This window comes from Bombina bombina, chromosome 2 (assembly GCF_027579735.1).
Source record: "Bombina bombina isolate aBomBom1 chromosome 2, aBomBom1.pri, whole genome shotgun sequence".
Taxonomy (NCBI): Eukaryota; Metazoa; Chordata; class Amphibia; order Anura; family Bombinatoridae; genus Bombina; species Bombina bombina.
In genome coordinates this window covers 270344-295752 of record NC_069500.1, presented here as the reverse complement: position 1 = coordinate 295752, position 25409 = coordinate 270344, and the positions used below count along the sequence as shown (strand labels likewise).

Below are 25409 nucleotides of genomic sequence, written 5' to 3'. Positions count from 1 at the left end.
AGGGGGGTTGAAATCTATGGCAAACAAAGGGTTACTTTCTGAACTCCTCTCACCAACAATAAAGCGTGTGATATTGCTGTACAGATAGCATTGCTTGACCACTTAGTAGCCATCTGTGACCACTGTGCTCTTTCAGGTACAATATTATGGTAATCAAGCAAAAGAAGTACACTGCGATCCTCCAAAGTAAGCATACATGATTTAATATCCATATGTAGATTAAAACATCTTAGTAGGCAACAGAGAAGTTAAAATCAAAAAGATAGGCAGAACATTTTCAGGAACTGGTCTGTCCTACATGTTTCGGTTAATTCCTTAATCATGAACATATATACAATATTATGGTAGCTGAGATATGGTTGCTGGGTTAAAATCGATGACAACTGACCTGAATTTGGTAGAAAGTGAGGGAGATCATGCAAAGTGTAATTACAGTTTTTAAATAGAATAACATCTTATTATAATAACAACATTGTTGTATTATAGACAAATCTTGTAATCAATCTTCATGATGGAATATAATAAAACCTTGCTTTTTAGCTAAACTTACTTTTCTAATTAGAGGCTATAACAGGATTCTTTACAGGGTATACTCACCATAGGTTCCAGATACCAGTTGCTTGAAGAAATATCTGGTCGAGAAGTAGTTGATATCTCCAGGATGTAAGCACTATAGATTGGCACACGTGCTACTTGATGGTACAAGGTGGCATAGTAATACTTCCCTTGCAGGCGCTGACAGATACGAGCTGTGTTGGAGGATGCAAGACCTAGTGGTTCCTGCCCCTGGTAAAAAAAGGCTTGGCAAGATGGGACATCATTGAAGTTCTGCAAAACTTCACAGAGCCCCACAGAGGAAAGCCCTAAAAGAACAAGACTTAACTTAACCAAACTCATTTTGTTTCACGGTGTATGGTCACCTCACAAGCACATATCCATGTCTCACAAGCATTTATTCATGTCTCACAAGCATATATTCATGAGCAAATGAAGGACACGTAATGGAAAGAAAACAAGAAAAAACTCTTCTCAGGTGATCAAACAAATTAATTCCCACAGAAAATATTCTGAACAAGAACACAAGGAAAAGATATACATTATCCACTGTATGTTGGGATTGAGAAAAATAACATAAGATGTTAAAAAGTAGTTACAACACAGGAAAGTCATAATATGCCCAACACTAACCCACTAACTCTAACCCTTAATCTAACACTAACCCTAACTCTAACCCTAACCCACTAACTCTAACCCTAAACCTAACACTAACCCTAACCCTAACCCTAAACCTAACCCTAAACCTAACCCTAACCCTAACCCTAACCCTAAACCTAACCCTAACCCTAACTCTAACCTTAACCCTAACACTAACCCTATACCATATTTATTGGACTTTACTTCTTGTAATTTGTATCAAACTCACCTACCAAAAATGATTTTGTGTTATTATAAACTATTGGTGGGGTGACGGCATTTCATCTCTTAATTTCTGTGCTTTTAATTTTTTAATATTAACAAACTCTTGCATTAATGACATTTTCATGTTAAATCTCCTACGCCTAGATTTAGAGTTTTGCGTTAGAAGGGGTGCGTTAGCTACGCGTGTTTTTCGCCCCCCGCACCTTTTAAATAACGCTGGTATTTAGAGTTCTCTGAAGGGCTGCTTTAGGCTCCAAAAAGGGAGCGTAGAGCATAATTTACCGCCACTTCAACTCTCAATACCAGCGTTGCTTACGGTAGCGGTAAGCAGCTAAAACGTGCTCGTGCACGATTTCCCCATAGGAAACAATGGGGCAGTTTGAGCTGAAAAAAAACCTAACACCTGCAAAAAAGCAGCATTCAGCTCCTAACGCAGCCCCATTGTTTCCTATGGGGAAACACTTCCTAAGTCTGCACCTAACACCCTAACATGTACCCCGAGTCTAAACACCCCTAACCTTACACTTATTAACCCCTAATCTGCCGCCCCCGCTATCGCTGACCCCTGCATTTTATTATTAACCCCTAATCTGCAGCTCCGTACACCGCCGCAACCTACATTATCCCTATGTACCCCTAATCTGCTGCCCCTAACATCGCCGACCCCTATATTATATTTATTACCCCCTACCTACCTACACTTCTTAACCCCTTATCTGCCGACCGGACCTCGCCGCCACTATAATAAATGTATTAACCCCTAAACTGCCTCACTCCCACCTCAAAAACCCTATAATAAATAGTATTAACCCCTAATCTGCCCTCCCTAACATCGCCGACACCTAACTTCAAGTATTAACCCCTAATCTGCCGACCGGACCTCGCCGCTACTATAATAAATGTATTAACCCCTAAAGCTAAGTCTAACCCTAACACTAACACCCCCCTAAGTTAAATATAATTTTTATCTAACGAAATAAATTAACTCTTATTAAATAAATTAATCCTATTTAAAGCTAAATACTTACCTGTAAAATAAACCCTAATATAGATACAATATAACGAATAATTATATTGTAGCTATTTTAGGATTTATATTTATTTTACAGGCAACTTTGTATTTATTTTAACTAGGTACAATAGCTATTAAATAGTTAATAACTATTTAATAGCTACCTAGTTAAAATAATTACAAAATTACCTGTAAAATAAATCCTAACCTAAGTTACAATTAAACCTAACACTACACTATCAATAAATTAATTAACTAAACTATCTACAATTATCTACAATTAAATTAACTAAACTAAATTACAAAAAAAAAAAAAACACTAAATTACAAAAAATAAAAAAAGATTACAAGAATTTTAAACTAATTACACCTACTCTAAGCCCCCTAAAAAAATAACAAAGCCCCCCAAAATAAAAAAATGCCCTACCCTATTCTAAAATAAAAAGTTAACAGCTCTTTTACCTTACCAGCCCTTAAAAGGGCCTTTTGCGGGGCATGCCCCAAAGAAAACCGCTCTTTTGCATTTAAATAAACATACAATACCCCCCCAACGTTACAACCCACCGCCCACATACCCCTAATCTAACCCAAACACTCCTTAAAAAACCTAACACTAAGCCCCTGAAGATCTCCCTACCTTATCTTCACCACGCTGGGTATCACCGATCCGTCCAGAAGAGGCTCCGAAGTCTTCATCCTATCCGGCAAGAAGAGGTCCAGAAGAGGGTCCAAAGTCTTCATCCTATCCGGCAAGAAGAGGTCCAGAAGAGGGTCCGAAGTCTCCATCCTATCCGGCAAGAAGAGGACATACGGACTGGTAGACATCTTCATCCAGGCGGCATCTTCTATCTTCTTCCATCCGGCGCGGAGTGGGACCATCTTGAAGCAGCCAACGCGGATCAATGCTCTTCTTCCGGCGACTCCTGACGAATGAAGGTTCCTTTAAGTGATGTCATCCAAGATGGCGTCCCTTGAATTCCGATTGGCTGATAGGATTCTATCAGCCAATCGGAATTAAGGTAGAAAAAATCTGATTGGCTGATTGAATCAGCCAATCAGATTCAAGTTCAATCCGATTGGCTGATCCAATCAGCCAATCAGATTGAGCTCGCATTCTATTGGCTGATCGGAACAGATTAGGGGTATGTGGGTGGTGGGTTGTAATGTTGGGGGGGGGGGGTATTGTATGTTTATTTAAATGCAAAAGAGCTGTTTTCTTTGGGCCATGCCTCGCAAAAGGCCCTTTTAAGGGCTGGTAAGGTAAAAGAGCTGTTAACTTTTTATTTTAGAATAGGGTAGGGCATTTTTTTATTTTGGGGGGCTTTGTTTTTTTTTAGGGGGCTTAGAGTAGGTGTAATTAGTTTAAAATTCTTGTAATCTTTTTTTATTTTTTGTAATTTAGTGTTTGTTTGTTTTTGTAATTTAGTGTTTGTTTTTTTTGTAATTTAGTTTAGTTGATTTAATTGTAGATAATTGTAGATAGTTTAGTTAATTAATTTATTGATAGTGTAGTGTTAGGTTTAATTGTAACTTAGGTTAGGATTTATTTTACAGGTAATTTTGTAATTATTTTAACTAGGTAGCTATTAAATAGTTATTAACTATTTAATAGCTATTGTACCTAGTTAAAATAAATACAAAGTTGCCTGTAAAATAAATATAAATCCTAAAATAGCTACAATATAATTATTCGTTATATTGTAGCTATATTAGGGTTTATTTTACAGGTAAGTATTTAGCTTTAAATAGGATTAATTTATTTAATAAGAGTTAATTTATTTCGTTAGATAAAAATAATATTTAACTTAGGGGGGTGTTAGTGTTAGGGTTAGACTTAGCTTTAGGGGTTAATACATTTATTATAGTAGCGGCGAGGTCCGGTCGGCAGATTAGGGGTTAATAAGTGTAGATAGGTAGCAGCGACATTGGGGGGGCAGATTAGGGGGTAATAAATATAATATAGGGGTCGGCGATGTTAGGGGCAGCAGATTAGGGGTACATAGGGATAATGTAGGTTGCGGCAGTGTGCGTTCGGCAGATTAGGGGTTAAAATTTTTTATTAGAGTGGCGGCGATGTGGGGGGACCTTGGTTTAGGGGTACATAGGTAGTTTATGGGTGTTAGTGTACTTTAGAGCACAGTCGTTAAGAGCTTTATAAAATGGCGTTAGCCCATAAAGCTCTTAACTCCTGACTTTTTTCTGCGGCTGGAGTTTTGTCGTTAGAGTTCTAACGCTCACTTCAGCCAAGACTCTAAATACCACGTACGTTAGAAAGATCCCATTGAAAAGATAGGATACGCAATTGACGTAAGGGGATCTCCGGTATGGAAAAGTCGCGGCTGGAAAGTGAGCGTTAGACCCTTTCCTGACTGACTCTAAATACCGGAGAACGCTGGTTTGGATGGCTAACGCAAAACTCTAAATCTAGGCGTCAGTTTCTAATGTTATGTAAATGTGTGCATGCAAGTATAAGTCACAGTGTGTGTGTGTTTATGCATTCTTGGGGGTATATTTATTAAGCAGCGAATGCTGCTTTCTCCGCGCGAGCCTTACGGGTCACCGGAAACAGGGTTTAAGAACTCAACTCATCTGCCACCTTTTAGGGATAAAAAGGATGAATGACACCCCCTGCTAGCAGACTATTGGTTGTGAATGCGCAGGGGCTGGCATTGCTAAAGCATTTCACCAGAAATACTTGTGCAATGTTAAATGCTGACAGCGTATGCTGCTGGCATTTAGCATTACAGGGAGGACAAGCGAATCTTGTCCTCCCGGGATATGATAAATCTACCCCTTGGTGTCTATGCTGTATGTGTGTATGTAGTATATTGTAGGATAGTGTAGTGTGTGTGTGTATACAGGGAGTGCAGAATTATTAGGCAAGTTGTATTTTTGAGGATTAATTTTATTATTGAACAACAACCATGTTCTCAATGAACCCAAAAAACTCATTAATATCAAAGCTGAATATTTTTGGAAGTAGTTTTTAGTTTGTTTTTAGTTTTAGCTATTTTAGGGGGATATCTGTGTGTGCAGGTGACTATTACTGTGCATAATTATTAGGCAACTTAACAAAAAACAAATATATACCCATTTCAATTATTTATTTTTACCAGTGAAACCAATATAACATCTCAACATTCACAAATACACATTTCTGACATTCAAAAACAAAACAAAAACAAATCGGTGACCAATATAGCCACCTTTCTTTGCAAGGACACTCAAAAGTCTGCCATCCATGGATTCTGTCAGTGTTTTGATCTGTTCACCATCAACATTGCGTGCAGCAGCAACCACAGCCTCCCAGACACTGTTCAGAGAGGTGTACTGTTTTCCCTCCTTGTAAATCTCACATTTGATGATGGACCACAGGTTCTCAATGGGGTTCAGATCAGGTGAACAAGGAGGCCATGTCATTAGATTTTCTTCTTTTATACCCTTTCTTGCCAGCCACGCTGTGGAGTACTTGGACGCGTGTGATGGAGCATTGTCCTGCATGAAAATCATGTTTTTCTTGAAGGATGCAGACTTCTTCCTGTACCACTGCTTGAAGAAGGTGTCTTCCAGAAACTGGCAGTAGGACTGGGAGTTGAGCTTGACTCCATCCTCAACCCGAAAAGGCCCCACAAGCTCATCTTTGATGATACCAGCCTAAACCAGTACTCCACCTCCACCTTGCTGGCGTCTGAGTCGGACTGGAGCTCTCTGCCCTTTACCAATCCAGCCATGGGCCCATCCATCTGGCCCATCAAGACTCACTCTCATTTCATCAGTCCATAAAACCTTAGAAAAATCAGTCTTGAGATATTTCTTGGCCCAGTCTTGACGTTTCAGCTTGTGTGTCTTGTTCAGTGGTGGTCGTCTTTCAGCCTTTCTTACCTTGGCCATGTCTCTGAGTATTGCACACCTTGTGCTTTTGGGCACTCCAGTGATGTTGCAGCTCTGAAATATGGCCAAACTGGTGGCAAGTGGCATCTTGGCAGCTGCACGCTTGACTTTTCTCAGTTCATGGGCAGTTATTTTGCGCCTTGGTTTTTCCACACGCTTCTTGCGACCCTGTTGACTATTTTGAATGAAACGTTTGATTGTTCGATGATCACGCTTCAGAAGCTTTGTAATTTTAAGAGTGCTGCATCCCTCTGCAAGATATCTCACTATTTTTTACTTTTCTGAGCCTGTCAAGTCCTTCTTTTGACCCATTTTGCCAAAGGAAAGGAATTTGCCTAATAATTATGCACACCTGATATAGGGTGTTGATGTCATTAGACCACACCCCTTCTCATTACAGAGATGCACATCACCTAATATGCTTAATTGGTAGTAGGCTTTCGAGCCTATACAGCTTGGAGTAAGACAACATGCATAAAGAGGATGATGTGGTCAAAATACTCATTTGCCTAATAATTCTGCACTCCCTGTATGTAGTGTAGTGTAGTGTAGTATAGAGTAGTGTGTGCATATTTAGTGAGTTTGCAGTACATGTTGATGTATGTGTGCTGCATGTGTAGTGTCTATAAGTATATGTAGTGTAGTGTATGAGAGCTTTGTGTATATGTAGTGTAGTGTATTGTATTGTAGTATAGTGTAGTGTGTGTGTTTATATGTAGTGTATTGTAGTATAGTGTGGTGTGTGTGTGTGCATATTTAGTGAGTTTGCAGTACATGTTGGTGTATGTGTGCTGCATGTGTATTGTCTATGTGTATATGTAGTGTAGTATATGGGAGCTTTATGTGTATTGTAGTATAGTGTAGTGTGTGTGTGTCTATGTAGTGTAGTGTAGTGTAGTATAGTGTTGTGTGTATGTGTGTATACTTGGTGTGTGTGCAGAACATGTTGGTGTATGTGTGCTGCATGTGTAGTGTCTTTGTGTATAAGTAGTGTAGTGTATGAGAGCTTTGTGTATATGTAGTGTAGTGTATTGTAGTATAGTGTAGTGTATGTGTGTATATGTAGTGTAGTGTGATGTAGTATAGTGTAGTGTATATGTGTGTATACTTGGTGAGTGTGCAGTACATGTTGGTGTATGTGTGCTGCATGTGTAGTGTCTATGTGTATAAGTAGTGTAGTGTATGAGAGATTTGTGTATATGTAGTGTAGTGTGTTGTAGTATAGTGTAGTGTGTGTGTGTATGTAGTGTAGTATAGTGTAGTGTGTATGTGTGTATACTTGGTGAGTGTGCAGTACATGTTGGAGTATGTGTGATGCATGTGTAGTGTGTGTGTGTTTATATGTAGTGTAGTGCATGATAGCTTTGTGTGTATATGTAGTGTAGTGTATTGTAGTATAGTGTAGTGTGTATGTGTGTATACTTGGTGAGTGTGCAGTACATGTTGGAGTATGTGTGCTGCATGTGTAGTGTGTGTGTATGTAGTGTAGTGTATGATAGATTTGTGTGTATATGTAGTGTAGTATAGTGTGTGTGTATATGTAGTGCAGTGTAGTATATAGTAGTGTGTATGTGTGTATATTTTGTGAGTTTGCAGTACATGTTGGTGTATGTGTGCTGCATGTGTAGTGTCTATCTGTATAAGTAGTGTAGTGTATGAGAGCTTTGTGTATATGTAGTGTAGTGTATTGTAGTATAGTGTAGTGTGTGTGTGGATATGTAGTGTAGTGTAGAATAGTGTAGTGTGTATGTGTGTATACTTGGTGAGTGTGCAGTACATGTTGGTGTATGTGTGCTGCATGTGTAGTGTCTATGTGTATAAGTAGTGTAGTGTATGAGAGCTTTGTGTATATGTAGTGTAGTGTATTGTAGTATAGTGTAGTGTGTGTGTGGATATGTAGTGTATTGTATTATAGTGTAGTGTGTATATGTGTATACTTGATGAGTGTGCAGTAGATGTTGGAGTATATGTGCTGCATGTGTAGTGTGTGTGTGCATATGTAGTGTAGTTTATGAGAGCTTTATGTGTATGCATTGTAGCGTATTGTAGTATAGTGTAGTCTGTATGTGTGTATACTTGATGAGTGTGCAGTAGATGTTGGAGTATGTTTGCTGCATGTGTAGTGTGTGTGTGCATATGTAGTGTAGTTTATGAGAGCTTTATGTGTATGCATTGTAGTGTATTGTAGTATAGTGTAGTGTGTATGTGTGTATACTTGGTGAGTGTGCAGTACATGTTGGAGTATGTGTGCTGAATGTGTAGTATAAATGTGTATATGTAGTGTAGTGTATGAGAGCTTAGGTGTATGTAGTGTAGTGTATTGTAGTATAGTGTAGTTTGTGTATATGTACATACTTGGTTAGTGTGCAGTACATGTTGGAGTATATGTGCTGCATGTGTAGTGTGTGTGTGTATATGTAGTGTAGTTTATGAGAGCTTAATGTGTATGTAGTGTGGTGTATTGTAGTTTAGTGTAGTGTGTATGTGTGTATATTTGGTGAGTGTGCAGTACATGTTGGAGTATGTGTGCTGCATGTGTAGTGTGTATGTGTGTGTGCAGTGTAGTGTATGAGAGCTTATGTAGTGTAGTGTAGTGGGTCGTGGTGTAGTGTGTGTGTGTGTATATAATTGGTGAGTTTGCAGTACATGTTGGTGTATGTGTGCTGTATGTGTAGTGTATATGTGTATATGTAGTGTAATGTATGATAGATTTGTGTATATGTAGTGTAGTGTATTGTAGTATAGTGTTGTGTGTGTGTGTATACTTGGTGTGTGTGCAGTACATGTTGGAGTATGTGTGCTGTATGTGTAGTGTGTATGTGTATATGTAGTGTAGTATATGCAAGTTTTATGTGTATATATTGTAGTGTAGAATAGTGCATTGTAGTATAGTGTAGTGTGTATACTTGGTGAGTGTGCAGTACATGTTGGAGTATGTGTGCTGCATGTGTAGTGTGTGTGTATATATGTAGTGTAGTGTATGAGAGCTTTGTGTAAATGTAGTGTAGTGTATTGTAGTATAGTGCAGTGTGTATGTGTGTATACTTGGTGAGTGTGCAGTACATATTGGAGAATGTGTGCTAAATGTGTTGTGTATATGTAGTGTAGTGTATTGTAGTATAGTGTAGTGTGTGTGTGTGTGTGTATAATTGGTGAGTTTGAAGTACATGTTGCAGTATGTGTGCTGCATGTGTAGTGTATATGTGTATATGTAGTGTAGTGTATGAGAGCTTTGTGTATATGTAGTGTAGTGTATTGTAGTATAGTGTAATGTGTGTGTGCATATTTGGTGAGTGTGCAGTACATGTTGGTGTATGTGTGCTGTATGTGTAGTGTGTGTGTGTATATGTAGTGTAGTGTATGAGAGCTTATGTGTATGTAGTGTAGTGTATTGTAGTATAGTGTAGTGTGTGTGTATATGTAGTGTAGTGTATGAGAGCTTCATGTGTATGTAGTGTAGCATAGTGTATTGTAGTATAGTGTAGTGTATATGTGTGTATACTTAGTGAGTGTGCAGTACATGTTGGAGTATGTGTGCTGCATGTGTAGTGTGTATATGTATATGTACTGTATTGTATGAGAGCTTTGGTATATGTAGTGTAGTGTAGCATAGTGTATTGTAGTATAGTGTAGTGTGTGTGTATATGTAGTGTAGTGTATGAGAGCTTTGTGTATATGTAGTGTAGTGTATTGTAGTATAGTGTAGTGTGTGTATATGTAGTGTAGAGTATGAGAGCTTTGTGTATATGTAGTGTAGTGTATTGTAGTATAGTGTAGTGTGTGTGTGTATATGTAGTGTAGTGTAGTATAGTGTAGTGTGTATGTGTGTATACTTGGTGAGTGTGCAGTGCATGTTGGAGTATGTTTGCGGCATGTTTAGTGTGTGTGTGTGTGTGTATGTAGTGTAGTGTATGGGAGCTTTATGTGTATTGTAGTTTAGTGTGTATGTGTGCACACTTGGTGTGTGTGCAGTACATGTTGAAGTATGTGTGCTGCATGTGTAGTGTGTATGTGTATATGTAGTGTAGTGTATGAGAGCTTTGTGTATATGCAGTGTATTGTAGTATAGTGTAGTGTGTATGTGTGTATACTTGGTGAGTGTGCAATACATGTTGGAGTATGTGTCCTGCATGTGTAGTGTGTATGTGTATATGTAGTGTAGTGTAGTGTAGTTTGTATCTGTGTATACTAGGTGTAGCGGGTCTCGGTATCCCAGACTGGAGACATTCTGAGTCTAGGGGGGTGGATTTGGAGCAGGCAATGATGGATTGGGCTGTCACCTTATACTCCAAGAAAACACAGAAACCCCAACTCTGTATTAGGGACCTCCAGCTCTCAGAGTCTCTGGGAATTCATGGAAACAGAGTAAACCCGAATCCAGGGTAAAAGTACTCCAAATGTACCCTGGGCATCTGCCTCCCAAATCATAGAATCTCCTCAAAGTTCCTGGGTTCATACTCGGTGGGGAGGAGGCTGGCCTGCAGTCCTCTTTAAGTACAAAAGTAACGGAAGCTTACGTTACATTCCACTCCCCCACCTGGGGTAGACTAACCAGGTACCAGACCTCCCACTAGTTTGGACCTGAGTTAGTTGGATGGCCCAGCCAACTCTCTTCCATTTTTGTTTTTGGCCACTGCCACTGGGGAGTGAGAATGCTGACCTTCTCTTCCTGGAACACGCTAAGCTGCTGGGGAGAGAGGTCGGCTACCTCCTCTACCCGGGACCTGCTTTCCCTGGAATCCGCTCTGCCGCTGGGGAGAGAGGAAGGCTACCTCCTCTCCCTGAAACTGATTCTGCCACTGTGGAGAGAGGTCGGCTTCCTCCTCTCCCTGGACCTGGCTCTGCCACTGTGGAGGGAGGTCAACTACTTCCTCTCCCTGAAACTGTCTCTGCCGCTGTGGAGAGTGGTCGGCTACCTCCTCTCCCTGGGACCTGCTTTGTTGCCGGGGAGAGAAGTTGGCTTCCTCCTCTCCCTGGGACCTGTTTTCCCTGGAAACCACTCTGCCGCTGGGGAGAGAGGTTGGCTTCCACCTCTCCCTGAAATTGGTTCTTCCGCTGTGGAGAGAGGTCGGCTACCTCCTCTCCCTAGAAACCGCTCTGCCGCTGGGGAGAGAGGTTAACTACTTCCTCTCTCTGGAACTGGCTCTGCTGCTGTGGAGAGAGGTCGGGTACCTCCTCTCCCTGGAAACCACTCTGCCGCTGGGAAGAGAGGTCAGCTACCTCCTCTCCCTGGCTTCCCGGAGCTGCTGTAGGTGCTGGGCAGAGGCCAGCAGCACTTTGCCCTGTTGCCATCTCTTCTGCTGGAGGCTCACCGGTCTGTCCCTTCTCAGTGGAAAAGTCTATTAAATTATCAATCTCTGGAGCCTGTGACTGTGTTGAGAAATTGACTACCTCCTCTCCCTGGAACTCCAGAGATATCACAGGTGCTGGGCAGAGGCTGTTGGTGCTCTGTCCTATTGCCAATGCTTCTGCTGGTGTGGCAAGCTCAGGGCCAGGCTGCTGATCGTGGTCTAGCAGCTCATGGTAGCTCATTGCTGGTTGACACTCCTCTGAGGAAAAGTCCAATAAATCCCTGATCGCTGCACCATAGCCCTCTGCAGGCTCGGAGACATGCTGCTGAACAAGATCTAACAGCCTTTTATATGCCTTTTTCTAGCTCCCATTCATGATCATCTAGGTAATCAAGATCGTTCCTCATTCCCGGTACTTCTGTAAGGTTCAGCCTCAGCTCTTGGTGTTCCAGTATGTCCTCCTCATCCACTCTGCCGTACTCCTGCAGTGGGGTCCTGTGTGAGACTTTCAAATAGCAATACAGGGCTGCCAAAGTCCTAGTCCTTCGTAGGATCATCTGTCTCCATCTCCAGACACACCTGGGCTGCATACCACCGTAGTGCCCGGTACCCTTCGTCCACCTCCATCTCTGTCTGGACCAACTCGTCTAATTCGGCCATCCATTCCTTCCGGGGCTACTTTCCCAGGAACGGCATTCGTAGATCCATCTGGAGCCATTATTGCTGCTCTGGAGTAGGAAATGACTTCCCCTGGTAGTCCTGTTTGAACTGGAGAGCCTCGTACCAGAGTATCTGTCAAACCATATCCAGCCAGGCCAGTTCGTCCTTTGCCAAGACAAGGCCATTAAACTGGGACAGAGCTGCATGCAATCACCACTGGAATTCAGCCTCCATTTCCATCGAGGTCCCACTGGTGGTTTGGAGCTGCTCCATAAGGAGGAAGCAGATCCCATCGCTGCCACCAATTGTAGCGGGTCTCGATACCCCAGACTGGGTATTCCTGCTAAAATCAGCTTCCGCCCACCAAATGCCAACCAATGAACCTTCACTGGATACCTGCCGCTACTAGAATAATGGCTGCTGCAAGTTGTTATAGCTACCCCAAATAACATAAGCCAAGACTGAATGCTTGAGGGTCAAAATAGGAACTGCTTCATTGCACAGAAAACACAGCTTTTATACATTTCCAACAAAGAGAGATTGGCCCCTAGTTATCAAGCTGTCAACTGCAAATACGCTAGAATTCCGTAGCGTATTTGTGGTGAGGCTGATTCGCCTTAGTTATCAAGCCCTACACACCGGCAAAAGTAGAATTTAGTGATGTAAGCTTCGATCCGCCGGACTCAGTCTGACACAGATCGATTCTTACGTCACTCCAGATGTTCCAAACACAAGTTCGGCACAATCTGACTACTTTTGCTAGATATAAAAAAACTAGCAGGTACGCTCAGCACTTTTCCGGCCCAGCGTACCTGGTTTTCAATCCGCCGCCCTGGAGGTGGCGGATCCCAAAGGACTCAATGGTAGTCTGACCATAACTAAAGTTCATGTTCGCTGCTGCCCGACATCCCATTGATTCCTATGGGAGATGTCTGCACCTAACACCCTAACATGTACCCAGAGTCTAAACACCCCTAATCTGCCCCCCTACACTGCCGCCACCTACATTAAACATGCTAACCCCTAAACCTCCGCTCCCGGAGCCCACCGCCACTATAATAAATGTATTAACCACTAAACCGACGCTCCCGGACCCCGCAACCACCTACATAATACCTATTAACCCCTATACTGCCCCCCTATACCGCCGCCACCTATAATACATTTATTAACCCCTATCCTGCGGATTCCGGACCCGCCGCAACTAAATAAATTGTTTAACCCCTAAACCGCCGCTCCTGGACCCCGCCGCCACCTATATTAAACTTATTAACCCCTAATCTGCCCCCCCCCTACACCGTCGCCACCTATAATAAATTTATCAACCCCTATCCTGCCCCCCCTACACTGCCGCAACCTATAATAAAATTATTAACCCCTAAACCCAAGTCTAATACTAACCCTAACACCCCCTATCTTAAATATTAATTAAATAAATCTAAATAAATATAACTCTTATTAAATTAATTATTCCTATTTAAAACTAAATACTTACCTTTAAAATAAACCCTAAGATAGCTACAATGTAATTAATAATTACATTGTAGCTATTTTAGGATTTATATTTATTTTACAGGTAACTGTATTTATTTTAACTAGGTACAATAGTTATTAAATAGTTAATAACTATTTAATAACTACCTAGCTAAAAGAAATACAAAATTACCTGTAAAATAAATCCTAACCTAAGTTACAATTAAACCTAACACTACACTATCATTAAATTAATTAAATAAATTACCTACAAATACCTACAATTAAATACAATTAAATAAACTAAAGTACAAAAAATAAATAAACTAAGTTACAAAAAATAAAAAAAAATATTACAAAATTTTTAAGCTAATTACACCTAATCTAAGCCCCCTAATAAAATAACAAAGCCCCCCAAAATAAAAAAAATTCCCTACCCTATTCTAAATTAAAAAAGTTAACAGCTCTATTACCTTACCAGCCCTTAAAAGGGCATTTTGCGAGGCATGCCCCAAAGTAAACAGCTCTTTTGCATGTAAAAATAAAATACAACCCCCCAACATTAAAACCCACCACACACATACCCCTACTCTAACCCACCCAACCACCCCTTAAAAAAACCAAACACTACCCCCCTGAAGATCATCCTACCTTTAGCCATCTTCAGCCAGCCGACCACCGATGGAACAGAAGAGGACATCCGCAGCGGCCGAAGTCTTCATCCAAGGGGCGCTGAAGAGGTCTTCCATCCGATAGAAGTCTTCATCCAGGCGGCGTCTTCAATCTTCATCCATCCGGAGCGGAGCGGAGCGGAGCCATCTTCAAAGCAGCCGACGCGGAGCCATCTTCATCCACTGACGCCTACTCGCCGAATGAATATTCCTTTAAGTGACGTCATCCAAGATGGCGTCCCTCGAATTCCGATTGGCTGATAGGATTCTATCAGCCAATCGGAATTAAGGTAGGAAAAATCTGATTGGCTGATCCAATCAGCAAATCAGATTCAAGTTCAATCCGATTGGCTGATCCAATCAGCCAATCAGATTGAGCTCGCATTCTATTGGCTGTTCCGATCAGCCAATAGAATGCAAGCTCAATCTGATTGGCTGATTGGATCAGCCAATCAGATTTTTCCTACCTTATTCCGATTGGCTGATAGAATCCTATCAGCCAATCGGAATTCAAGGGACGCCATCTTGGATGACGTCACTTAAAGGAACCTTCATTCGTCAGAAGTCATCGGAAGAAGAGCATTGATCCGCGTCGGCTGCTTCAAGATGGTCCCGCTCCGCGCCGGATGGAAGAAGATAGAAGATGCCGCCTGGATGAAGATGTCTACCGGTCCGGATGTCCTCTTCTTGCCGGATAGGATGGAGACTTCGGACCCTCTTCTGGACCTCTTCTTGCCGGATAGGATGAAGACTTCGGACCCTCTTCTGGATGGATCGGTGATACCCGGCATGGTGAAGATAAGGTAGGGAGATCTTCAGGGGCTTAGTGTTAGGTTTTTTAAGGAGTGTTTGGGTTAGATTAGGGGTATGTGGGTGGTATGTTGTAATGTTGGGGGGGGGGTATTGTATGTTTATTTAAATGCAAAAGAGCTGTTTTCTTTGGGGCATGCCCTGCAAAAGGCCCTTTTAAGGGCTGGTAAGGTAAAAGAGCTGTTAACTTTTTATTTTAGAATAGGGTAGGGCATTTTTTTATTTTGGGGGGCTTTGTTATTTTTTTAGGGGGCTTAGAGTAGGTGTAATTAGTTTAAAATTCTTGTAATCTTTTTTTATTTTTTGTAATTTAGTGTTTTTTTTGTAATTTAGTTTAGTTTAATTGTAGATAGTTTAGTTAATTAATTTATTGATAGTGTAGTGTTAGGTTTAATTGTAACTTAGGTTAGGATTTATTTTACAGGTAATTTTGTAATTATTTTAACTAGGTAGCTATTAAATAGTTATTAACTATTTAATAGCTATTGTACCTAGTTAAAATAAATACAAAGTTGCCTGTAAAATAAATATAAATCCTAAAATAGCTACAATATAATTATTCGTTATATTGTAGCTATATTAGGGTTTATTTTACAGGTAAGTATTTAGCTTTAAATAGGATTAATTTATTTAATAAGACTCTAACCCACCCAACCCCCCCTTAAAAAAACCTAACACTACCCCCCTGAAGATCATCCTACCTTTAGCCGTCTTCAGCCAGCCGACCATCGATGGAACAGAAGAGGACATCCGCAGTGGCCGAAGTCTTCATCCAAGGGTCGCTGAAGAGGTCTTCCATCTGATAGAAGTCTTCATCCAGGCGGCGTCTTCAATCTTCATCCATCCGGAGCGGAGCCATCTTCAAAGCAGCCGACGAGGAGCCATCTTCATCCACTGACGCCTACTCGCCGAATGAATATTCCTTTAAGTGACGTCATCCAAGATGGCGTCCCTTGAATTCCGATTGGCTGATAGGATTCTATCAGCCAATCGGAATTAAGGTAGGAAAAATCTGATTGGCTGATCCAATCAGCCAATCAGATTCAAGTTCAATCCGATTGGCTGATCCAATCAGCCAATCAGATTGAGCTCGCATTCTATTGGCTGTTCCGATCAGCCAATAGAATGCGAGCTCAATCTGATTGGCTGATTGGATCAGCCAATCAGATTTTTCCTACCTTAATTCTGATTGGCTGATAGAATCCTATCAGCCAATCGGAATTCGAGGGACGCCATCCTGGATGACGTCACTTAAAGGAATATTCATTCGGCGAGTAGGCGTCGATGGATGAAGATGGCTCCGCGTCGGCTGCTTTGAAGATGGCTCCGCTTCGCTTCGTTCCAGATGGATGAAGCTTGAAGACGCCGCCTGGATGAAGACTTCTATCGGATGGAAGACCTCTTCAGCGCCCCTTGGATGAAGACTTCGGCCGCTGCGGATGTCCTCTTCTGTTCCATTGGTGGTCGGCTGGCTGAAGACGGCTAAAGGTAGGATGATATTCAGGGGGTAGTGTTAGGTTTAATAAATAATAAATTTATTATAGGTGGCGGTGGTATAGGGGGGGCAGGATAGGGGTTAATAGGTATTATGTCGGTGGCGGCGGGGTCCAGGAGCGGCGGATTAGGGGTTAATCAGTTTATTAGAGTGGCGGGGGGCTCCAGGAGCGGCGGATTAGGGGTTAATACATTTATTATAGTTGCGGCGGGGTCTAGGAGTGGCGGTTTAGGGGTTAATAACTTTAGTTAGTTGCGGGGGGGCTCCGGGGGCGCCGGTATAGGGGGTAGAACAGTGTAGTTTAGTGTGGGTGCTTAGTGACAGGCTAGCAATAAAGCTGTAGAAAAGCCGAAGAGCAGCGAGATCGGATGAGTGATAATTATCACAGTCCGCTGCTCATCGCCCCATACTTTGTGCAAGGCTTTTTGACAGCTTTATTGATAACTTTGGCGAGCGTATTCAGGTCCGCGGCGGCGATGGTAGGCGAGCTTAGGCGGGCGTATTGGGGCCGGCGAAGGCAGGTAAGTAGACACGTTGATAACTAGAGGCCATAGTCACCACATAATCAATAGAAACAAATATTATATAATGAGACAAACATCAGATGATGGTTAGTTAAACAAGATTCTAATCACATCCTGACTTACAAAAGGAAAATGGATGACTCACACAATAACAGAAAGACACTTCACACCTAGACTATATATGCAGACACATAACAAAAGGAGGTTGCAGTATTACAGCAGGAGGTTGCAATCAGGTCAAACGTTCTGGGTCTCTGAGTGTAGGGGGGGGTGGAGCAGGCAATACTGGATTGGGCTGTTACCTTATACTCCAACAAAACACAGAAACCCCAACTCTGAATCAGGGCCCTCCAGTTCTCAGAGTCTCTGGGAATTCATTGAAACGGGGTAAACATAAATCCAGGGTAAAAGTACTCCAAATGTACCCTGGGCACCTGTTTCCCAAATCATAGAATCCCCTCAAGTTCCTGGGTCAATAGTCGGAGGGGAGGAGGCTGGCCTGCAGTCTTCTCCAAGTACAAAAGTAACGGAAGCTTCCATTACACTTAGTGAATGTGCAGTACATGTTGGAGTATGTGTGCTGTATGTGTAGTGTGTATGTGTATATGTTGTGTAGTGTATAAGAGCTTATGTGTATGTAGTGTAGTGTAGCATAGTGTATTGTAGTATAGTGTAGTGTGTGTTGTATGTAGTGTAGTGTAGTAATATGTGTGTATACTTGGTAAGTGTGCAGTACATATTGGAGTATGTGTGCTGCATGTGTAGTGTGTGTGTGCATATTTAGTGTAGTGTATGAGAGTTTTGTGTATATGTAGTGTATTGTAGTATAGTGTGGTGTGTATGTGTGTATACTTGGTAAGTGTGCAGTACATGTTGGAGTATGTGTGCTGCATGTGTAGTGTGTGTGTGTATATTTAGTGTAGTGTATGAGAGTTTTGTGTATATGTAGTGTATTGTAGTATAGTGTAGTGTGTGTGTGTGTATACTTGGTAAGGGTGCAGGACATGTTGGAGTATGTGTGCTGCATGTGTAGTGTGTGTGTGTGTGTATATTTAGTGTAGTGTATGAGAGTTTTGTGTATATGTAGTGTATTGTAGTATAGTGTTGTGTGTGTGTGTGTATACTTGGTGAGTGTGCAGGACATGTTGGAGTATGTCTGCTGCATGTGTAGTGTGTATATGTAGTGTAGTGTATAAGAGCTTTGTGTATATGTAGTGTAGTGTAGTATAGTGTATGGTAATATAGTGTAGTGTGTATGTGCGTTTACTTGATGAGTGTGCAGTACATGTTGGAGTATGTGTGCTGCATGTGTAGTGTGTGTGTGTATATGTAGTTTAGTGTATACGAGATTTGTGTATATGTAGTGTAGTGTATTTTAGTATAGTGTAGTATAGCGCAGTGTGTGCATATTTGGTGAGTGTGCAGTACATGTTGGAGTATGTGTGCTGCATGTGTAATGTGTATGTGTATATGTAGTGTAGTGTATAAGAGCTTTGTGTATATAGTGTAGTGTACGATAGTGTAGTGTGTATGTGTGTATACTTGGTGAGTGTGCAGTACATGTTGGTGTATGTGTGCTGCATGTGTAGTGTCTATAAGTATAAGTAGTGTAGTGTATGAGAGTTTTGTGCATATGTAGTGTATTGTAGTATAGTGTAGTGTGTATGTATGTATACTTGGTGAGTGTGCAGTACATGTTGGAGTATGTGTGCTGCATGTGTAGTGTGTGTGTGTGTGTGTATGTAGTGTAGTGTATGAGAGCTTTATGTGTATGTAGTATAGTGTATTGTAGTATAGTGTGTTGTGTATGTGTGTATATTTGGTGAGTGTGCAGTACATGTTGGAGTATGTGTGTTGCATGTGTAGTGTGTATATGTAGTGTAGTGTAGTATAGTGTAGTGTGTATGTGCGTTTACTTGGTGAGTGTACAGTACATGTTGGAGTATGTGTGCTGCATGTGTAGTGTGTGTGTATGTAGTGTAGTGTATGATAGATTTGTGTATATGTAGTGTAGTGAATTTTAGTATAGTGTATTGTAGTATAGTGTAGTGTGTGTGTGTGTATACTTAGTGAGTGTGCAGTACATGTTGGAGTATGTGTGCTGCATGTGTAGTGTGTATGTGTATATGTAGTGTAGTGTATGAGAGCTTTTTGTATGTAGTGTAGTGTAGAATAGTGTATTGTAGTATAGTGTAGTGTGTGTGTGTGTGTATACTTAGTGTGTGTGCAGTACATGTTGGAGTATGTTTGCTGCATGTGTAGTGTGTGTGTGTATATGTAGTGTAGTGTATGAGAGCTTTGTGTATATGTAGTATAGTGTAGAATAGTGTATTGTAGTATAGTGTAGTGTGTGTGTGTGTATACTTAGTGAGTGTGCAGTACATGTTGGAGTATGTGTGCTGCATGTGTAGTGTGTATGTGTATATGTAGTGTAGTGTATGAGAGCTTTTTGTATGTAGTGTAGTGTAGAATAGTGTATTGTAGTATAGTGTAGTGTGTGTGTGTGTATACTTAGTGTGTGTGCAGTACATGTTGGAGTATGTTTGCTGCATGTGTAGTGTGTGTGTGTATATGTAGTGTAGTGTATGAGAGCTTTGTGTATATGTAGTATAGTGTAGAATAGTGTATTGTAGTATAGTGTAGTGTGTGTGTGTATACTTAGTGTGTGTGCAGTACATGTTGGAGTATGTTTGCTGCATGTGTAGTGTGTATGTGTATATGTAGTGTAGTGTAGTGTAGTATAGTGTAGTGTGTGTGTGTATACTTAGTGTGTGTGCAGTACATGTTGGAGTATGTTTGCTGCATGTGTAGTGTGTATGTGTATATGTAGTGTAGTGTATGAGAGCTTTGTGTATATGAAGTATAGTGTAGAATAGTGTATTGTAGTATAGTGTAGTGTGTGTGTGTATACTTAGTGTGTGTGCAGTACATGTTGGAGTATGTTTGCTGCATGTGTAGTGTGTATGTGTATATGTAGTGTAGTGTAGTGTAGTATAGTGTAGTGTGTGTGTGTATACTTAGTGTGTGTGCAGTACATGTTGAAGTATGTTTGCTGCATGTGTAGTGTGTATGTGTATATGTAGTGTAGTGTAGAATAGTGTATTGTAGTATAGTGTAGTGTGTATGTGCATATACTTGGTGAGTGTGCAATACATGTTGGAGTATGTTTGCTGCATGTGTAGTGTGTATGTGTATATGTAGTGTATGAGAGCTTTGGTATATGTTGTATAGTGTAGTATAGTATTTTGTAGTATAGTGTAGTGTGTGTGTGTGTGTATACTTGGTGAGTGTGCAGTACATGTTGGAGTATGTTTGCTGCATATGTAGTGTGTGTGTGTATATGTAGTGTAGTGTATGAGAGCTTTGGTATATGTAGTGCAGTGTAGTATAGTGTAGTGTGTATGTGTGTATACTTGGTGTGTGTGCAGTGCATGTTGGAGTATGTTTGCTGCATGTGTAGTGTGTATATGTAGTGTAGTGTAGTATAGTGTAGTGTGTATGTGTGTATACTTGGTGTGTGTGCAGTGCATGTTGGAGTATGTTTGCTGCATGTGTAGTGTGTATATGTAGTGTAGTGTAGTATAGTGTAGTGTGTATGTGTGTATACTTGGTGTGTGTGCAGTGCATGTTGGAGTATGTTTGCTGCATGTGTAGTGTGTATATGTAGTGTAGTGTAGTATAGTGTAGTGTGTATGTGTGTATACTTGGTGTGTGTGCAGTGCATGTTGGAGTATGTTTGCTGCATATGTAGTGTGTGTGTGTATACAGTGGGGTAAAAAAGTATTTAGTCAGCCACCAATTGTGCAAGTTCTCCCACTTAAGAAGATGAGAGTACCCTGTAATTTTCATCATAGGTAAACCTCAACTATGAGAGACAAAATGTGGAAACAAATCCAGACAATAACATTGTCTGATTTGGAAAGTATTTATTTGCAAATTATGGTGGAAAATAAGTATTTGGTCACCTACAAACACGCAAGATTTCTGGCTCTCACAGACCTGTAGCTTCTTCTTTAAGAGGCTCCACTGTCCTCCACTCATTACCTGCATTAATGGCGCCTGTTTGAACTTTTTATCAGTATAAAAGACACCTGTCCACAACCTCAAACAGTCACACTCCAAACTCCACTATGGTGAAGACCAAAAAGCTGTCGAAGGACACCAGAAACAAAATTGTAGACCTGCACCAGGATGGGAAGACCGAATCTGCAATAGGTAAGCAGCTTGGTGTGAAGAAATCAACTGTGGGAGCAATAATTAGAAAATGGAAGACATACAAGACCACTGATAATCTCCCTCGATCTGGGGCTCCACGCAAGATCTCACCCCGTGGGGTCAAAATGATCACAAGAACGGTGAGCAAACATCCCAGAACCACACAGGGGGACCTAGTGAATGACCTGCAGAGAGCTGGGACCAACGTAACAAAGGCTACCATCAGTAACACACTACGCTGCCAGGGACTCAGATCCTGCAGTGCCAGACGTGTCCCCCTGCTTAAGCCAGTACATGTCCGGGCCCGTCTGAAGTATGCTAGAGAGCATTTGGATGATCCAGAAGCGGATTGGGAGAATGTCATATGGACAGATGAAACCAAAGTAGAACTGTTTGGTAGAAACACAACTCGTCGTGTTTGGAGAGAGAATGCTGAGTTGCAACCAAAGAACACCATACCTACTGTGAAGCATGGGGGTGACAACATCATGCTTTGGGGCTGTTTCTCTGCAAAGGGAACAGGACGACTGATCCGTGTACATGAAAGAATGAATCGGGCCATGTATCGTGAGATTTTGAGTGCAAACCTCCCTCCATCAGCAAGGGCATTGAAGATGAACCGTGGCTGGGTCTTTCAGCATGACAATGATCCCAAACACACCGCCCAGGCAACGAAGGAGTGGCTTGGTAAGAAGCATTTCAAGGCCCTGGAGTGGCCTAGCCAGTCTCCAGATCTCAACCCCATAGAAAACCTTTGGAGGGAGTTGAAAGTCCGTGTTGACCAGCGACAGCCCCAAAACATCACTGCTCTAGAGGAGATCTGTATGCAGGAATGGGCCAACATACCAGCAACAGTGTGTGACAACCTTGTGAAGACTTACAGAAAACGTTTGACCTCTGTCATTGCCAACAAAGGATATATAACAAAGTATTGAGATGAACTTTTGATATTGACCAAATACTTATTTTCCACCATAATATGCAAATAAAAAAAAATAAATTCCAAATCAGACAATGTGATTGTCTGGATTTGTTTCCACATTTTGTCTCTCATAGTTGAGGTATACCTATGATGGAAATTACAGGCCTCTCTCATCTTCTTAAGTGGGAGAACTTGCACTATTGGTGGCTGACTAAATACTTTTTTGCCCCACTGTATGTAGTGTAGTGTATGAGAGCTATGTGTATAGGTAGTGTAGTGTATGAGAGCTTTGGTATATGTAGTGCAGTGTAGTATAGTGTAGTGTGTGTGTGTGTATACTTGGTGAGTGTGCAGTACATGTTGGAGTATGTTTTCTGCATGTGTAGTGTGTATGTGTATATGTAGTGTATTGTATGTGAGCTTTGGTATATGTAGTGTAGTGTAGTATAGTGTAGTGTGTATGTGTGTATACTTGGTGTGTGTGCAGTACATGTTGGAGCATGTCTGCTGCATGTGTAGTGTGTATGTGTATATGTAGTGTAGTGTATGAGAGCTTTGTGTATATGAAGTGTAGTTTAGAATAGTGTATTGTAGTATAGTGTAGTGTGTGTGTGTAAACTTAGTGTGTGTGCAGTACTTGTTGGAGTATGTTTGCTGCATGTGTAGTATGTATGTGTATATGTAGTGTAGTGTATGAGAGCTTTGTGTATATGTAGTGTAGTGTAGAATAGTGTAGTGTAGTATAGTGTAGGGTGTATGTGTATATTTGGTGAGTGTGCAATACATGTTGGAGTATGTTTGCTGCATGTGTAGTGTGTATGTGTATATGTAGTGTAGTGTATGAGAACTTTGGTATATGTAGTGTAGTATAGTGTAGTGTGTGTATACTTGGTGAGTGTGCAGTACATGTTGGAGTATGTGTGCTGCATGTGTAGTGTGTATGTGTATATGTAGTGTAGTGTATGAGAGCTTTGTGTATATGTAGTCTAGTATAGTGTAGTGTGTATGTGTATATACTTGGTGAGTGTGCAGTACATGTTGGAGTATGTTTGCTGCATGTGTAGTGTGTGTGTGTACATGTAGTGTATTGTATGAGAGCTTTGTGTATATGTAGTGTAGTATAGTGTAGTGTGTGTGTGTGTGTATACTTGGTGAGTGTGCAGTACATGTTGGAGTATGTGTTGCATGTGTAGTGTGTATATGTAGTGTAGTGTAGTATAGTGTAGTGTGTATGTGCATATACTTGGTGAGTGTGCAGTACATGTTGGAGTATGTTTGCTGCATGTGTAGTGTGTATATGTAGTGTAGTGTATGAGAGCTTTATGTGTATGTAGTATAGTGTATTGTAGTATAGTGTAGTGTGTATGTGCATATACTTGGTGAGTGTGCAGTACATGTTGGAGTATGTTTGCTGCATGTGTAGTGTGTGTGTGTATATGTAGTGTAGTGTATGAGAGCTTTATGTGTATGTAGTACAGTGTATTGTAGTATAGTGTAGTGTGTATGTGTGTATACTTGGTGAGTGTGCAGTACATGTTGGAGTATGTGTGCTGCATGTGTAGTGTGTATGTGTATATGTAGTGTAGTGTATGAGAGCTTTGTGTATATGTAGTGTAATGTAGAATAGTGTATTGTAGTATAGTGTAGTGTATATGTGTGTATACTTGGTGAGTGTGCAGTACATGTTGGAGTATGTGTGCTGCATGTGTAGTGTGTGTGTGTGTGTGTATATGTAGTGTAGTGTATGAGAGCTTTGTGTATATGTAGTGTAGTATAGTGTAGTGTGTATGTGTGTATACTTGGTGAGTGTGCAGTACATGTTGGAGTATGTTTGCTGCATGTGTAGTGTGTGTGTATATGTAGTGTAGTGTATGAGAGCTTTGTGTACATGTAGTGTAGTATAGTGTAGTGTGTGTATACTTGGTGAGTGTGCAGTACATGTTGGAGTATGTGTTGCATGTGTAGTGTGTATATGTAGTGTAGTGTAGTATAGTGCAGTGTGTATGTGCATATACTTGGTGAGTGTGCAGTACATGTTGGAGTATGTTTGCTGCATGTGTAGTGTGTGTGTGTATATGTAGTGTAGTGTATGAGAGCTTTGTGTATATGTAGTGTAGTATAGTGTAGTGTGTATGTGCATATACTTGGTGAGTGTGCAGTACATGTTGGAGTATGTTTGCTGCATGTGTAGTGTGTGTGTGTATATGTAGTGTATTGTATGAGAGCTTTGTGTATATGTAGTGTAGTATAGTGTAGTGTGTGTGTGTGTGTATACTTGGTGAATGTGCAGTACATGTTGGAGTATGTGTTGCATGTGTAGTGTGTATATGTAGTGTAGTGTAGTATAGTGTAGTGTGTATGTGCATATACTTGGTGAGTGTGCAGTACATGTTGGAGTATGTTTGCTGCATGTGTAGTGTGTGTGTGTATATGTAGTGTAGTGTATGAGAGCTTTATGTGTATGTAGTATAGTGTATTGTAGTATAGTGTAGTGTGTATGTGCATATACTTGGTGAGTGTGCAGTACATGTTGGAGTATGTTTGCTGCATGTGTAGTGTGTGTGTGTATATGTAGTGTAGTGTATGAGAGCTTTATGTGTATGTAGTATAGTGTATTGTAGTATAGTGTAGTGTGTATGTGCATATACTTGGTGAGTGTGCAGTACATGTTGGAGTATGTGTGCTGCATGTGTAGTGTGTGTGTGTGTGTATATGTAGTGTAGTGTATGAGAGCTTTATGTGTATGTAGTATAGTGTATTGTAGTATAGTGTAGTGTGTATGTGTGTATACTTGGTGAGTGTGCAGTACATGTTGGAGTATGTGTGCTGCATGTGTAGTGTGTATGTGTATATGTAGTGTAGTGTATGAGAGCTTTGTGTATATGTAGTGTAATGTAGAATAGTGTATTGTAGTATAGTGTAGTGTATATGTGTGTATACTTGGTGAGTGTGCAGTACATGTTGGAGTATGTGTGCTGCATGTGTAGTGTGTGTGTGTGTGTGTATAAGTAGTGTAGTGTATGAGA

At 41.0% G+C, this 25409-nt stretch overlaps 1 protein-coding gene across 1 annotated transcript in view; it reads right to left on the bottom strand.

The window, feature by feature from the left end:
* LOC128647625 (endonuclease domain-containing 1 protein) overlaps positions 1–940 on the bottom strand; it is a 35794-nt gene extending 34854 nt beyond the window's left edge. Inside the window, exon 1 of the mRNA XM_053700381.1 lies at positions 598–940. Coding sequence (XP_053556356.1) covers positions 598–897 — 300 coding nt within the window. The 5' untranslated portion in view covers positions 898–940. The remainder of the gene's footprint in view (positions 1–597) is intronic.
* Positions 941–25409: the final 24469 nt, after the last annotated feature.